This window comes from Spermophilus citellus, assembly GCF_964194105.1.
Source record: "Spermophilus citellus genome assembly, chromosome: 1".
Taxonomy (NCBI): Eukaryota; Metazoa; Chordata; class Mammalia; order Rodentia; family Sciuridae; genus Spermophilus; species Spermophilus citellus.
In genome coordinates this window covers 122,669,204-122,685,607 of record NC_138182.1, presented here as the reverse complement: position 1 = coordinate 122,685,607, position 16,404 = coordinate 122,669,204, and the positions used below count along the sequence as shown (strand labels likewise).

The 16,404-nt window shown below is 54.4% G+C and overlaps 1 protein-coding gene across 1 annotated transcript in view; it reads right to left on the bottom strand.

The window, feature by feature from the left end:
- STK10 (serine/threonine kinase 10) overlaps nucleotides 1-16,404 on the bottom strand; it is a 107,937-nt gene that overhangs the window by 59,705 nt on the left and 31,828 nt on the right. The window contains exon 3 of the mRNA XM_081280088.1: nucleotides 5,223-5,271. Coding sequence (XP_081136214.1) covers nucleotides 5,223-5,271 — 49 coding nt within the window. The remainder of the gene's footprint in view (nucleotides 1-5,222; nucleotides 5,272-16,404) is intronic.

The window sequence follows — 16,404 nt, the reverse complement described above, 5'->3', positions numbered from 1 at the left end:
CAGGGCCACCCACACCACGGTGCCCTCGCTGAGGCCCGGCTCCCCCTGGCACCGACCTGTCGACCATCCTGTGCTCAACAACCATCCCATGGGCAGCACGATCATTGTGCCCATATACAGGGGAGGCGAGCAGGGCTCAGAGGGCCCCACAGGTGGGCAGACACGGATCCGAGGATCAAGCAGAGTCTGGCTTCAGAGTTGAGGTGCCTCGTGCAACTAGCCTGGGCCGGAGGACACGGCCACCTAGGCCCCTTCTGTTTATGACAGGCACCAGGACCAGGTAGCTGATGGACAACAGACGTCTGTCTGTCTGGGGTCAAGGTTCAGGAGGCCGAGAAGTGGGCGGGGGGCTGGGAGCTGGCATCTGTTGGGGCTCCTGCTGCTTCACTATGTTGGGGCACCAGGTGGCGAGAGGGCGAGGTGCTTGCGCCAGGTCTCCTCCTCCTCCTCTACCAGAGCCACTCTGCGTCCTTGTCACCTCCCCGGGGCCCCAGCTCCAGTGCCATCAACGCTGTCTGGGGACTGGGTTTCCACCCGTGGACTCTTGGGGACACACTCACACGCACTCTGTCAGGCACGCATGCATGCACACACACACACACACACACACACACACACACACTACAGACATCTCTGCTTGGAGATAGCAGGGACCCTCTGAGGTTCAAAGGATGAACGGGCCCAGCAGGTGGGGAGTGAGAAGAGTACTCCCAGAAAGAAGAGCAGCCCGTGCAAAGGCCCTGGTCCAGCAGAGGGGAGGGTGGACAGGAAGCAGGTGGAGGCCAGAGCCTGATCTGGCAGGAGCTTGTGGCCCACGCCTCGGAGGCTGCATGAGATCCACAATACAGCGGGGGACCCATGCTAGGCTCTGAGCAGGGCAGACACGCAATCTGACTTCTGCACATTTACCAATCCCCCAGAGGCTGGGCGCGGTGGCACCGTGATCCCAGCAACTTGGAAGGCTGAGGCCGGAGGATGGCAAGTTGAAGGCCAGCCTGGGCAACTTAGCAAGACCCTCAGCAACTTAGACTCTGTCTCAAAATAAGAAATGAAAAAGGCTGGGGGTGAAGCTCGGGGGCCCAGAGTCTGCCTGGCCATGGGAGGCCTGGTCCAAACCCTGGTGGCACAAAAACAAACAGGGAAAAGGAAAAGGATTCCCTCCAGAGCAGTGAAGAGCTGGCACGGGCTCAGCTGAGGTCCTCACGGAGGCCCAGGAGGCAGCTGGCAGAGGCAGAGACCAGGAAGGACGCTGGACTTGATGGACGAGGGAGGAGGGTGACAGAGTGGGACTGAGTGGAGGTGGGGGGGGGAGGCAGAAAACTCGGGGACCCCCGACCGTCGTGAGTGGCCCAGCTAAGACCCCGTGCTGAGGGCCGCTGGGGGCTCCAGGACCCTGCTCTGCAGCCTCCCTGGCCGACACTGCCCTGCTGGTGCCTCCGGGTGGCCAGGAGTGCACAGAGCTCAGCTCTCCTGCCGGGTCCCCAGGAGTGGCCCCACAGCCAGGGCACTGCTCAGGAGCAGGAGCACAGCAGGGCTCTGGGCAGGCCCTCTCTGTGCCCGCGAGCTGTGCCCTTGGCTTCACCTCTGTGACCCTGCCAGGCCCGATCCAGAGCCCAGGTGGACCTGGTGGACCCCAGGCACCACCTCTGGTCAGCTGTGCGGCTTCTGGCAGGTCAGCTGGCCTCGCATCCTGTCGCCTGGCCCATCAAACAGGATGGTGGTGGGCACCAGGGGCTCAGGCACAGTACGCAGGTGGCCGTGCTCTGCTGGCTCTGAGCCGAGCCCAGGCTGGAAGGCTCACAGCAGCTATTTTAAAAAGAGCAGAGGTGTGCCTTGCCGGTGCTGGACTTACTGACCAAGCACACAGGGAATAATAGGCCGTGACGCTGCTGACCAGGACAACCCTGGCCAACCAGCACCATTCTTTTTTTTTTTTTTTTTGATACTGGGAATTGAACCCAGGGGCTCCTTACTACCAAGTCTATCCCCAGCCCTTTTTATTTATTTTAGTTCGAGACAGGGTCTCACTAAGTTCCTGAGGTACTTGTAAAGTTGCTGAGGCTGGCCTTGAACTTGGGATCCTCCTGCCTCAGCCTCCGGAGTTGCTGGGATGACCAGCTTTGCCACAATCTTTTTTTTTTTTTTTGTGCCACCATTTTTTAAGCCCTTAAAATACAACAGGTATGAGATTAAGGATCCGTGCCTCCTTCCACCTAGTCTTCAATACAACCCACGGGGTGGGCGGGATGGGCTCATTCAGGTGCGAGCTGCGTAGGGTACCTTTGCTTTATGGGGGTGCATAGCTCTGTGAGTCTGACACACGGTGTATCACAAACCCCGTCACAATCTGCCTGTGGATGACTTCCTGCCCCCCGGCCTCCCCGCCTCCTCTGAACCAACCTTTCCTCCACTCCCAGGCCCTAAGTGGCCCCTGCCTTGTTGTCCCTGTCATTGTGCCTTGGTCTGGAGCCTCTTAAACTGGACTCCTACCATACAAGGACGTTTTCTAGAACCTCATAAAACTGGACTCAAACAAGACATGGACTTTTGAGTCCAATAAATCTCAAGAAGAGCCCTGATTACACAGCAGTACGTGAGTGCCTCCCGCTCATTAAAACCACGAGACTGCAGCTCTGCAGAGGGGCCTGGGCCCCTGACCCCAGCCTCCCCTGAGCAGGGTTCCCAGCTCACGTTTCAGGGTTGGCAAGGTGTGTCAGCCACATGGGGACCGGCCACCTGAGCATTCTCCACATCCCACAGAAGGCCACTCCCGTGCCCTCAGCTAGGAGAACGGGAGCCTGAGTGGACCTCGGCCAGCCCCGAGCCCGGGGTCCAGCTCTACAGGGCTCAGGTGGAGCGGGGGACCAAGGGCAGGAAACGCCCAGTGGGGGGCAGTTCACAGCTAGGCCCCAACATAGGAGGTCTCTGCTCCCACAATCACCTGCAGGAGGTCGGGGCCATCTTACTCCAGCTGCTGCCACCGACAAGAGCCACCCTGGCCGAGGCGGGACGTACGTGGCCTTCCCGTGGCCCCCGCTGGCCTCCATGCCTCCACCATCGCCAGCCTCACACAGACTTCACCAGGGGACGGCGGAGAGTGCTTCCCCCTCCCTTCTATCTTGGTAGCAGAACATTCAGCATCTGCTTCAAACCCACCTCCCCAGCCTCCCTCCAGCTCTGTGTCACTGTCATATCAATGAGTTGCCATTGGAGTGTGACATGGGGCCTCCAGAAGGTCTCTTTCAAGAGAGTCAGGGCACAGGTGGGCGGGGGAGACTGTCCTACCCTCTCTTCTCCATCCTGCTGCTTAGAATTCAGATATGATGGCTGAGCTCCTGTGACCACCTCGTCACCAAGAGCGAAACCGGCATCAGAATGGAGCGGAGGGTTGGAGAAGGAGGCCAAGTCCCCTGTCAACCTTTAAAAACTCCTAGAGCAAGCTGTGCCTGAAGCTGGCCTCTTTGAACTTTCCAGTTATTTGTTCTAATAAACTCCTCCCAAACCCCTACCCTTTCCCCCTCTAAACCCGTGTGGATAATTTTGGCTCCTTATCACCCAGCAAGTCTCACTCACATAAACTATTGTTTTATTCTGTTGGATTCCACCCCTGAACCCAGTGACCCTGAGTGGGGCACACCCAGTGGCCACGTAACACTGCCCTGTGTCCTCTTCCCTCTGATGTCTGCCGCCCAGGAGCTTCTGGACAGGTGGGAGGCTGGGTGCTAGTGCGAGGTGGGGAACCTCAAGAGGCGGGGCCCGTGGGAGGTTCCAGATCCATGGGGTGACCTCGGAGGGACCTGGGGTCTCTGGGGGACCCTGGTCTCTCTCAGCAAGGGCTTCTCTTCCCGAGTCACTCCAGAACCCTGCCACTCTCCCTCCTGGGGACCAACCCTGGCCACTGCTGGCTCCCTGCCCTGGAGGTGGGGAGAGCAGCGGTCGGGGGTGAGGGTCTCCCAGACCCAGGTCACACCTCTCGGTGCCAAACCAGAGATGCTCTCTCCGATCTCCCACGGGGACTAAAGGAGGACCACCCCCGTGAAGCAGCTGCACAGCATGGCTGCCGTGACCACGCCCAGCACGGTGTCCCCCAGGGTGTCCTCCTAGGTCCACGCGCTGCAGGTCTGGTCCCTGTGTGTCACGTTGAGGGGATGGAACCCAAAGGTGGGGCCTTGTGGGAGGCGACCAGGAAGTGGGGCTCCACCTTCAGCAGGAGTGAACCTGGTCTCAAAGGGTGAGTTCTTGCAAGAGCAAGCTGTCATGAAAAGAGTAAGGCTGTCCCCTGACCTCTGTGGCTTCCTGGATCACCACCTGGTGTCTTCCACATCTGCTCCCCCCACTGTGACACCATCCACCAGAGGTTCCTCACCAGAGGCCAAAACTGTGAGCTTGAGAAACCTCTTTTCTTTATAAAGTACCAGCCTTGGGTATTTTTGTTATGGATTGGACACAGAGTAATGGTGATGACCAATTTGCTCAAGCTGGCCCAGGGCCTCGAGACCCGATAAGCATTTACAAATGGGTGGACACGATGGATTGAGTGTGTCCTCCAAAGTCTGTGCACTGGAAATGGGGTCCCCAGGGCAACTGTGTGGGGAGGTGGGCTCTGGACGGTGCCGCTCTCATGTGGACTAATGGCACTGTCATGGCGTGGTGTGGTCATCACAGAAGGGGATTCCTGATAAGGGCTCAGCATGGCTCCTCTCTTGCTCTCTCTCACACAGGCCTTCTTGCCCTCCACCTTCCACCACGATGACACACAAAACGGCCCTTGCCAGATGTTGTGCCAAGCTCTTGGACTTCCAGCCTCTGGAACCCTGAGTCAAATAAACCTCTGTTCTTGATAAATTATCCCGTCTCAGGCATTCTGTTATAGCAGCAGAACATGGACTCAGACAGTGACCTCCCACTTTCAAGGAACCCCTTAAGTTGCCTCATTCTCACTCCCGAGAGTGTTGTGTGGTGGGAGAGGGAGGCACCACACCCCGCTCACAGCCAAGAGAGCTGAGAGGGTGAGGGACCAGTTTGAGGACACACGGGTTTTGAAGGGGAAGGGCTAGTCTTCCAATAGATGCCCACAATTCTCTCCAAGAAGCCCCAACTTGTCCCCACAGGGGATGGCACAGAGAGGTGCTTGGTCTGAGGAGAACCAGGCAGGGGTCTCACCAGGACTTGGTGAATCCTCCCGTCCCTGACAGTGGCCTGCCCGGCCCAGGACAACTTACCCAGCATGATGGCGTCCACCGCTCCCCCAGGGCAGAACTCGATCATGATCTGCAGAGAGCACAGGACAGGACAACGGTGAGCAGGGTTTAGGGCATCCTGCCCCCCAGGGGAGCCCGGGCCAGCCCTGGGGGAGCTGACCCACCCCAGCCTCCCCCCCGGCCCTCCCAGGAGGCTGCAGCCTGAGAGGGGCCTGGGAGCTCCAGTGTCCAGAAAAAACAAAGTGAAGTCCCCACAGGAACGCAAAGCTGCAGACACGGGTTTCGCAGCCAGACCTGTCCCGCCAGCCCGGAGCCCGCCTGTCCCTCTCCCAGGTTCCCAGTCAAGGGCCTCGGGGATGCCTGCCCGGCCCTCACTGGATCAGCTTCGTCCTCCCAGGGCCAGCAACTGTCTCTTGCCCTGTCCAACCCCCGGAGCCCAGCTCTCGCCAACCCAGAAAACCAGAGCATCAGGGCCTCGGGGCTCAGCTCAGACGGAGAAACCAAGACCTGGAAGGGACAGGCCTGACCACGGCCACATGGACGGTTCAGTGCCAGGCCCTGGAGAGAACGCAGGCTCCAGCCCCAGGCCACTCATTCCTTCCCGTCACCCACCCAAGCAGGGAAAGGCTCCCAGCCTAGTGCAGGGGACAAGGAAGGACAATCCCAGTGACACAGGCCATGGGCAGCTGCCCTCCCAGTCCACACTCATCTTCAGTCTCCTGGGCACTTGGGCTCCTAAGTGAAGAGATGTCCTCTCCTCTTCCTTCCTGCAGAGCGCCAGGACCCCCAGCCTCCCAGAGTCCCCTCCTGGCCTCCGACTCCCAGGGTCCCCCCTTGGCCTCCAACTCCCAGAATCCCCCCTGGCCTCCGACTCCCAGAATCCCCCCTGGCCTCCGACTCCGAGAGTCCCCCCTGGCCTCCGACTCCCAGTGCCTGCAACTCAGCTCAGCGGAGGCAGAGCCTGCCCGGTAGGTCAAGGAGGTCCACTCTCTAAACAGGAAAGCAGCCCTCAGCATGACCCAACTGGACTCAGGCCAGCCCTCCAGCCAGGGAAGGAGGAGTGGCCACAGGGGCTAGTGGGGGCCTCCACAGAGGAGGAAGGAGTGGCCAGGACTCCAGGTGTCCCCAAAGAGGAGCAGGGGTGGCCACGGGGTCTGGTGGGGGCTGGGCTCCAGGGTATGGCTGGCCTTTCAGGGGCTTCCTGTCACTAAACGTGGGCAGCAGCCCAGGGCCCTCCCTCCTGGTGCACACTCATCTTCAGTCTCCTGGGCACTTGGGCTCCTAAGTGCAGAAATACCCTCTCCTCTTCCTTCCATGGGCATAGTGCCAGGACCCCAAGCCTCCAAGAGTCCCCTCCTGGCCTCCGACTCCCAGGGTCCCCCCCTGGCCTCCGACTCCGAGGATCCCCACCTGGCCTCCGACTCCCAGTGCCTACAGCTCAACTCAGCGGAGACAGAGCCAGTCAGTCACTTTGTCCCCCTGAGCCTGTCTCCTCGTTGCAGGAGGTCAACTGCAGCCGCTGGGTGTGTGGGAGAAGCCACGCTGGGACGCAAGAAACCAAAGAGGTCAAACAGGGGCCAGGGGACAAGGTGCTGGGTTTCAGGAGTAGCGGGACAGCCGGGCCCTGCCAGGGTGCCGGATGCTGGGAGCACTGCGTGCCAGGACCCAGAGAGGCAGGGTGCCCACCGGGGAGGCGGCAGGTCCTCTGAGGGCCTCGGGCTGCTGGCCCTGCCTGGCCTTCAACATCAGGGCTGACCTCAGCTTCCCATGACTTCTCTCTAAGCTGACAGTGACCTGCCACCCTTCAACAGAAGTCACCAGAGACGTGTGGTCTCTTGCTAACGTGTGCACCCGGGGACAGGCGCCTCCTTCCCTGAGTCACTCACGCCCCTAGCCAGCCTGGCTTCCGTCCCAGGGGCCACCAGAGTGCCTGGGTGTGGCCTCGCGCCTCGCCAGGCACAGCACGTCATGCCTTCGAGGGACTCTTAGCTGCACAAAGAGGGACAAGAAACTAACCACTTAAAACAGCAGCTACAAAGGCAGCGGTGGAAAAGAGTGACACACGCCACCACGCAGGGACACTCAATGGCCCAGTGACTGCAGGGTGGGACGGAGGTGTCCTGACCCTCCCGGGAGCAGGAGCTCGTCTGGGCTCTCTGGGTGCCTGGCCCAACTGGGGCTCCGTCACTGCGGTCCGTCCTGTGGCTCCTTCCTGCCGCTCAGGCGGGCCCTTTTATTTTTTTCTGTTTGTTTCTGCTTTGCTTTTTGAAACTCCATGAAAGCTGTCCCCTCTCCTCTCACCCAGAAAAATGCCAACAGGAGCAAGCACTTGTGGGCGGGCCCATTGAATCCATGCAGGTCTTGAAGCTCCATCCCCAGACCTGACCCAGACCCGGTGAGGAGCCTGGATGGGGGTCGGACAAGGTGGTGCTTAAAATCAACAGACCCATTTTGCTATGTGGCCGTCTCCTCTAACTCAGTCATCAAAAAGGAAATGGCACCAGACAGGTTCAGCTCCCACAGTGTCACTTAAATGACTGGGTGACCTTGAATAAGTCCATCTCCCTGAGTCTCGGTTTCCTCACTGGCAAAGCGGCACTAATCTCTGCCTCCAGGTGAGTGAGTTCCCAGCAGGGGAGCCCAGCATGGAGGCCGTGCCTGCTGGATCTCTAAACCACAGCGGGCTCTCAGGCCCGCACCTGCCCAGAACTACAACCTGTCAACCCTCCCTCAGCATCGAGGAGAGTCAGTATAAGATGCAGAACCAGGCGGTCCTGCATCTTCCAGTGACACTGTCCCTTGCACAACACCCTTACTCAACATCCCCCGGCCCCAGCCTTTCCAGGAAAGATGGCACATTCTGAAAACCTGCTTCCCTTTTCTTATTTTGGCCTTGGCTGCTGGGAAGCTCAGAGCAAAGTCTGAAGTCAGACCTTAGCTTTGGTTTGATTCTCATGCCTTGCTCCTTTCAGCAGGTGGGTCTTTGACCTTCAACTTGGTGTCCCAGGGCAGCAGGCACTAGTGTTATAAACTAACTCATCAAGTTTCCACAGAAACACGTGGGATTTCATTAGTAAAAATAATAATCTCAATAGAATAAATAAAGTGTTGGCCTTTCTTGTCTATGGATTCTGCTGCCATGAATCCACCAATTTCAGATTAAAAAGGAAAAAAAATCTCAGGGAAAAAAATGCACCTGTACTAAACACACAAAGAGCTCTTTATTGTCCTCATTAGTAACTCGGTGTAACAACTTCTCACACAGCGCTCGCTGGCCTTGTATTAGGTGGTCCAGGTAATCCAGAGAGGGTTTAAAGCACCCGGGAGAGATGCATACGTTCTATGCAAACACTGGGCAGTTTTATGTAAGGATCTTGAACATCTGTAGGCTTTGGCACCCATGGGATCCTGAACCAGTCCCCCAACTATATGGAGAGGTGACCACAATAATGATAGTAATATATGCAAATAAGCTAATAATCTCAATGCCTTGGGGAAGGTCTTAAATTGTATGCTTGATAAACAGAATGGGAGTTTTTGCACTCAAACGACTGCAAGCTCTACTTCTATGTATCTGACACACTTTATTCAATCAACGTGTTCGACTGTTGTGGTGCTCAGGGCTTTCTCAGGGCCTGGAGAACTGAGGTCTGTGGTCACTTTAATGCATCAACAAGTATCAACTGAGTGTCCCTCAGAAGCCCCACACTGCTAGGCAAAGCAGAGCCCACAAAGTAGTATTGGATCAATAAACACTGAGCTCCTAGTCTGTGACAAACCCGGTGCTGGGGACCCAGGAGGAAACAGACAGGCCTCTTCCCAAGACCACAGCAGAGGAGGATGTGGAAAGGAGTGGTATAGGCACACAGTGACTGCTACCCAGAGGCCTGTGCAAAAAGAAGGCAAACAGCTTCCTGGAAGAGGCACATCCAGGCTGGGTGTTTGAAAGGCAAGGACAGGGCAGGCAGAGCCCAGCAAGAGCAGAGGCAGGGTGGCATGAAGAACAGACAGGGGGAGGGTGGAGCACTGCAAGGGATTCAAAAATACTCAACAGGGCTGGGGCTGGGACTGGGGCTCAGTGGTAGAGCACCTGCTTCGCACGTGGGTTCGATCCTCAGCACCACGTAAAAATAAATAAATAAAGTAAAGGGACTTATCTGTGGTTTAAAAGGAAACCAGACCTGAATTTTCAGATTGGCTCCACTCATCTCACCAGCTATTGAAGTTTGAGGTTTTAGTCTCAGGGCTACAGGTTTGTTTTTTTTTTCCTCCCAAGCAACAGTGGGAGCAACTTTTTTGAGGGTCCTGCTCACCTCCCAATGGACCCATTTCAAAAATTTAACCCAACCTTGACCCAGGAGTCTTTTCCAATGTCTGAAAATGAAGAAAATTCAGTGGACTCTCATCTGGTCAGTTCAGAAATGCTAATAAAGCAACTTCATGACTTGACTCTGAATCCTTGTGCTAAATGCCCGCTGTCCCCTCTGCCAGAAGGTCCACCTCAACCACTGGACAGGAGTAAGAGGGCCTTACGGGAAGTCAGAAGGGGCTTTCCCAACAGGCGGCGAGGAGTCCGGACATTGTTATCTGCACAGAAAGACTGTGTGGCAAGATGGAAATATCTCCTAAGTCTTCAAGGAGAACAAGAAAGAGACAATAATCTTAAGGAAGTTCAGAGTGAATCACGAAGGGTACCATTCAAATGTACCTGCAGGGATGGGATCCTTCTGAGAATGCTAGAATAGGGTATGAGTATGACACAGAGTCAATATAGGTGTAAATTGTACTTGTTCTTCATGAAGGTAATTTTAGGCACACTTTTCTATGCTTAGACTGCATACCAATGATTCTGAATAGCTTATGTATGAGTTCTGTGATGTCTTTATTCTTTTGTATCCATTTTTTTTTGGGTGTTGGGGATCCCTTCATACCTTAGTGCCAGTAATTTATAAGGAATCTGAGCAGTTAAAATGTTCATAAGTGATTTCAATATACTTTAGTTTTACTTTTCTGTTTGACTCAAAGAAGTACCAATAGGTCTCAAGTCTTCCTGTGGATTTTAAAAGCCTGAAATCTGAAATAAAACTCAGGAACTGGAAGAAATGTAAAAAGAATATTGGATAGTTTGATTAGAGTGTAATAATTAGAGTAGATAATTAGATTTTCTGGTTTTCAAAAATTTTGGTTGCAATAAAAGGAAATTTTGATGTGCTGTTAAAAAATAAAATAAAAAATAAAGTAAAGGTACTGTGTCCATTTACAACTAAAAAATATTTTTAAAAATACCCAACAAAATACCAGCAAATCACATTCAGCATGACCCAGTGGGATTTATACCAGGAATGCAAGGATGGCTTAACATACAAATGTCTATTGATGTTGTATACCACATCAACAGTGTGAAGGGGAAACACACCATCATCTCAATGCAGAAAAGCATTTGGCAAAAGCTAGCATCATACTTAATGGTGAAAGACTGAACCCTTCCTCAAGATCAAGAGCAAGGTGAGGAACATCTTCTCATAGAGAAAAAGGGGCCGGGTGACGCTCAGTGGTAGAGGACTTGCCTAGCGCACACGAGGCCCTGGGTTCAGCCCCTCACACTGCAAAGACAAAACACAGTGAAAGACTGAAAGCTTTTTCTCTACAATTAGGAGAAAGGCAATGGTGCTCCTCTTCACTAGTTCTCTTTAGTGTAAAACTAGAAGTCCTAGCCAGAACTATTAGGAAGAAAAAGAAATAAAAGGAACCCAAATTAGAAAGGAGTAAAACAATCTGTTTACAGATAACATCATCTTTTATGTGGAAAACCCTAAAGATTGCATAAGCAAACAGAATGGATAAGTAAATTTAGCAAAGTTACAGGACATAAAATCAGCACCCACAAGTCATCTGATGTTTACACACATTTTCAATTAATAAAACAAAAAGGAATTAAGAAAACACTTCTATCTACAATAGAATCAAAAAGAAAAAAAGTATGTAGAATACCTAGGCAGCCTTCCTAAATACATGCAAAGAAAGAATAAACAACCAGGGAGGTGAAAGACCTGTGTTTTGAAAACTACAAAATGTTGCTGAAAGAAATCAATGTCACAAACAAGTACAAAGACACCCAGGTTCGTGGATCAGAAGACTCAGTACAGTTAAGATGTCAGTACGACCCAACGTGATCTATGAATTCAGCACCATCCCTATCAAATCCTAACCGCATCTTTTGTACATATAGAAAACTCCATCCTAAGTTCATATGGAATCTCCAGGGGCCCTCTACAGCCAAAGAAGACATACAAATGGCCGAGAGGTTATGAAAAGATGCTCAGCCTCACAGCCACTAGGGAAATGCACGTCAAAACCACCTTGAGATGATACCTCCGCTAACTACGCCTGCAGGGATGTCTGCATCAGTGAGGGAGTACAGCCCAGGTACCCCTGGCACAGTGCTACAGCAGCTATAGAAAGTGTGGAGGGTCCTTAAGAAATGAGAACAAGAACTCAGGATCCAGCGATCCCACAGCCGTCTATTTATCCAAAAGAACTGAAACCAGGATCCCAAAGAGCTATCTGCACTCCAGCGTTTCCTGAGCACTATCCATAAAAAACAAGACGCGGGAAGAGCCTCCGTGTCCCCTGACAGACGAGTGGATAAAGAAAATGTGGCATCTACACATCTACACAAAATATTATGCTATCTTAAAAAGAATAAAATTCTGCAATAAGAGCTGACATGGATGAACCCCGAGGACATTATGTTCAGTGAAGTAAATCAGACACCCAGAGACGATTCCTGCAGACTGCATTCACATGAGGTATCTAAAATCACCCAATTCATAGACTCAAAGAGTGTCATCGGGATGGCCAAGGGCTGGGGGAGTGGGAGGGGTGAAGTTTCTGTTAAGCAAGATGAAGGATGTCCAGAGACCTGCCCACAGCAACATGCCCCAGTCAGCAGCTGTATTAAAAGCTGTGCACTTAAACCTTTGTTAAGGGGGTAGATCTCATGGGACGTTTTCTCACCACAATCAAATGAATACCTTAACAGAGGGGGCGGGGTCTGCCTGAGCTGGGACAGGGGGGCTGGCTGCCTAAGGGAGGCAGGTCCTCATGCACCTGGCCTCCTTCCTCAGCACCTGGTGACCAAAGCTCTGACACTCTGGAGGGTGCTCAATGGGGGACTTGACAGCAGCCTGCTGCCACTGGCTTCCTCTTCTGGCCAGAAGCCAAAGGAAACGGGACACCTCGGCTCACCAGGCTGGCATGGACTCCAGCTGAGCAGCTGTCAGGCAGCAGAGGGTCGGCCTTGCCGGGGAGCCCAGCTGCACCGCCTCTCTGCTGGCTTTCAATGACCAGGTGAATTCACCAGGCACAATGTCCCAGCCCCTGGGAACAGCAGTTCCCGTCTGCCTGGCGCTGGCATTCGGGAGGCCAGTGTGCCGTGTGCTGTGGCCTGTGCCCCGCAGCAGCTCAGAAGCAAGGCCTTCCCACCAGCGACCTCTCCGCAGCCCTGGGCTGGTCACTACACAAGCTGCCCTGGAGCTGGGCAGATCCAGCAGCGACCCAGGAAGTGCTTAAGACTGACTGAGCCAGAACCTTCAAACCCTCTTCTCCCCCACATCAGCCCTTCAGGACCAAACGCCAACCCCAAGGAGCATGCCCAGCTGTCTCCACCCTTCTAAGTGACACACAGGGAATTCAGTGGGCAGGGGTCCATGGCGGCACTCCATGCCTCCAAGCTCCCCCCCAGGTAGGGCAGTTACTGGGTGAGCTAACCTGGGCCACCCCCTTTCCCCTTCATGACACCTGTCAAGCTGGGACCCAACCTGGGGCCTCACGCAAGCTAGGCAAGTGCTCTACCACCAAGCTTGGCCCTGGCCCCCGGCAGCCTCTGCACGCTTAACTTTAAGCTGGGCCCTGTGTAAAGTGCTGTGTGACTCTGAGCAAATGGGGGATTCATTTGGCAGCTGGATCCACTTCCCTTCTTATGTATTTATTTATTTATTATTTATTTATTTGGTACTAGAGATTGAACCCAGGGGGCACTTACCACTGAGCTACATCCCCGGGCCTTTTTACTTTTTGTTTTTGAGACAGGGTCTCATTAAGTCGTAAGGGCCTTGCTAAGTTGCTGAAGCTGGCCTCAAACTTGTGATCCTCCTGCCTCAGCTTCCCAAGTACTCTCGAATCGCTGGGATCACAGGTGTGCGCCACTGCACCCAGCTCCACTTCCTTTTTTAAAGAGTGTTCCAGAATCTCTGTCCAGCATGCCACTCTTAAATTTCATTGGCCAAAACTTGATCACCAGGCTGCCCTTAGTTGCAAGAGAAGCTAGGAAATAGTTTTTATTTTTTTTCTTATTTTTAATTAGGCACACTGTCACTTCAAACAATATTTAAATTATAAATGCTACATAATTGACGTCATAGAGGCTTATGTTGGTAAGGAAGAAAGGGAGAACGGATATGGGGTGGTCTGAGAGTGCCCTGCGATCTGTCAACAAGTGTCATTGTTCGTACCTCCAAAACATACCACCAGGCACGGCTTCCCCCCACCACGTGACTGCAAACCGCCCTTGAGGGCTACTTGACTCACCTCCCACCTGTCATCCCCTCTCCACTCAAAAGTCTGCCTGATCTTTAAAAAACCTACACCACACTGGGACATGACAGTGACCAAATTCTATCATTATGTTGTGTGCGGTACAAACACGGATCACGGATCCCAGGATGATGTATAATCACAACACACCAATAAAAATGTGGGGGAAAACATTGAACTAAAAAAACAAAAATAATCAGACCATGAAATTCCTCTATTAAAATTCCTGTAACTTTTTACTGCGGGGCGGACATGGTGGTCCAAGCATCTCCGAGGCTCCTGGGCCTGGCTCTCCCCGCCTGTGTCCTGTCCCCCCGCCCACACACTGGTGCACTAAGGCCTGTTTACTAAGCACCTTCTACATCTCCTTCAGAGCTCTGGGTGGACACAGCGGTGAACCACCTCCTCCAGGAGGCTCTCACTCTGGTGGAGGGAGACAGCAGGCCAAATGTGGAGGTCACTCAGCAGGGCCCTTGGTGACAAGCCCGTGGCCTCCTCAGCATTTCTAGCTCTTCCAACCAGAGGCCTTGGTCTCCCTGGGCTCTTTTTTTTTTTTAATTTTTATTTTTGATTAGTTGCTCGAGACATCCCTGGACTCTTTGAGGAGGCTATTCTGGAAAACCGTGGGGACCAGGAGCTCAGGACAGTGGGTGCCAGGTACGCAGGGAGTAACTGTGACAATCACATCAGCTGAGCTGGTGTGTCGTTCCCATTCCACATATGGCAAGACTGAGGCTCAGAAAGATTAAGGTCACATACAGTTAGCAGCCAAGCCAAGGCCTGAACTGGGACCCACATGGGCGCTGTTTATCTCCTTAGCAGCAGAGACGCAGAGCAGCCACCCGCCCCCACCTCCTGCCTCAAGGAGGAAGCTCCAAAGGCTGGACTCAGAGGCTGGGGGTGGCAGGAAAGGGGCCCTCGGTCTCTGCTCCAGCCCCGTGGCCCTGCTAGTCAGCACCACATACCAAGTGAGTTGCTCAGCCTAGATAAGGGAGCCAGGATGTCCCGGCCCAGATACGGGCAGCCTGGACCACACACAGGCTTAGCCATCACTTCACAGCCCTCGGGCAGCCAGGGCTGGGCCAGTCCTGCCACAGCCCCGGCCACCCAGAGATAACTGGGGCCCATGCTGTCCACCTTTCTCTCCCCTCCTCGGCCTCTCCTGAAACCACGGCCCTGCCCTGGGTAAACAGCAGGTGCTCAATAAGTAAATGTCAATCAAATTTCTGGAACTAAAATTAAGTCAGGCATAGCCAGGAGGTCTGGTCACAGTCCCAGGTCTGCCACGGTCCTTCCGTGGGGCTCTCCTGGGCCTCCATGGGGCATTTGCAACGCTGACCTTGTAGTGTCCGCGGGACTGAAGTCACTGATAACTGGACATCTGTGAAGGCCTGATCTCGTTCTGCACGTGCAGAGCGGGGGCCTAGAGGAGTCGTCCCTCAGTGTGCTGGAGGACCGGTTCTGGGGCCCTGTGGGATGTTCAGTCCCTGATGGAAAGTGACAATAGACTGTGGCGCAGCAACCGGGAGAAAGCCTGCACGTGCTCAGTACAGACACGAGGCCAGAGGGCCACCTGTGCATGACCAGTGGATGTCTGTTGAGCGCCTGAGCAAATGTGAATGAAATTCTTCGGTGGCTTGAGATGCCCAGAATTCAGGGCAGAATAACGTCACCAACACAGCCAACAGCAAAATGGGACAAAAGCATGGCAGTCCCCGCCTCCACTGGTGTGCACAAGAGCAGAGGTGATGGCTGCCATTATTGAGCACTTAGTGTATACGCCTGGGACTGTGCCAGGCCTTCTGTAAACTTCACTCAGAACCAGGAATACACTGAGGTCCGTGTAGAGGGGACAGCAGCTTCACCTCGCTGGGTTTGCTTCTGAGGGAAGCAGGGGTGGGTGCTGTCCCCAGCCCCCCTGTCCTCCCTGCCTGAAACACCCTGTCCCCGGGGCCTTGATCCCCGTCCATACAGGAGGCAGACACTTCCAGATACTCAGCCAAGGCCTGCAGGAGGAAGGCCATGGAGGCAGCCTCCAAAAAACATAAAGTCAACATAAATCCGTCCCTGTGGGTGGGGTCGTTCCCTGTCCCTGCGTGGCCTGTAAGCTGCCAGTCCCTGTGGGTGGGTCCAGAGCCTCCCACCTCTGAGCACAACAATGCGGCCATTGAGCAGGGTGCCCACACCCACGGCCTGCAGGAACTGGGCCTGGTGCCACCCGGCCCCGCAGGCCACGTTCACAGAAAGCCTGGGGAAGGAATTCTGGCTTCTCTGGGGATGATCTTGGGTTCCAGGTGCGGGGCGTATGTGTCCTGCCAAGGCAGGGAAGGCATGGCGGGAGCCTCGGGCCTGGCACATTCCTGTCTCTTAGCCAGAGTCCCGGGGCGGGGTTACTCAGCTACCCCACCCCATGGAGGGCAGAGGTGTGGCCCAGGTACCAAGGCATCTCTGGAACGGACATGAGGTGGCTCAAGGTCAGGGGTGCCCAACTCCTCAGGGACTGTCCAGCTCAGCAGCCGGGAACACCAGCTTTGGGGTCAAAGTCCCCAGGCTTGAGTCACACTGCCATGCAGGGAACGCCAAAATCAGGGTGGCATCCGACTCGGGT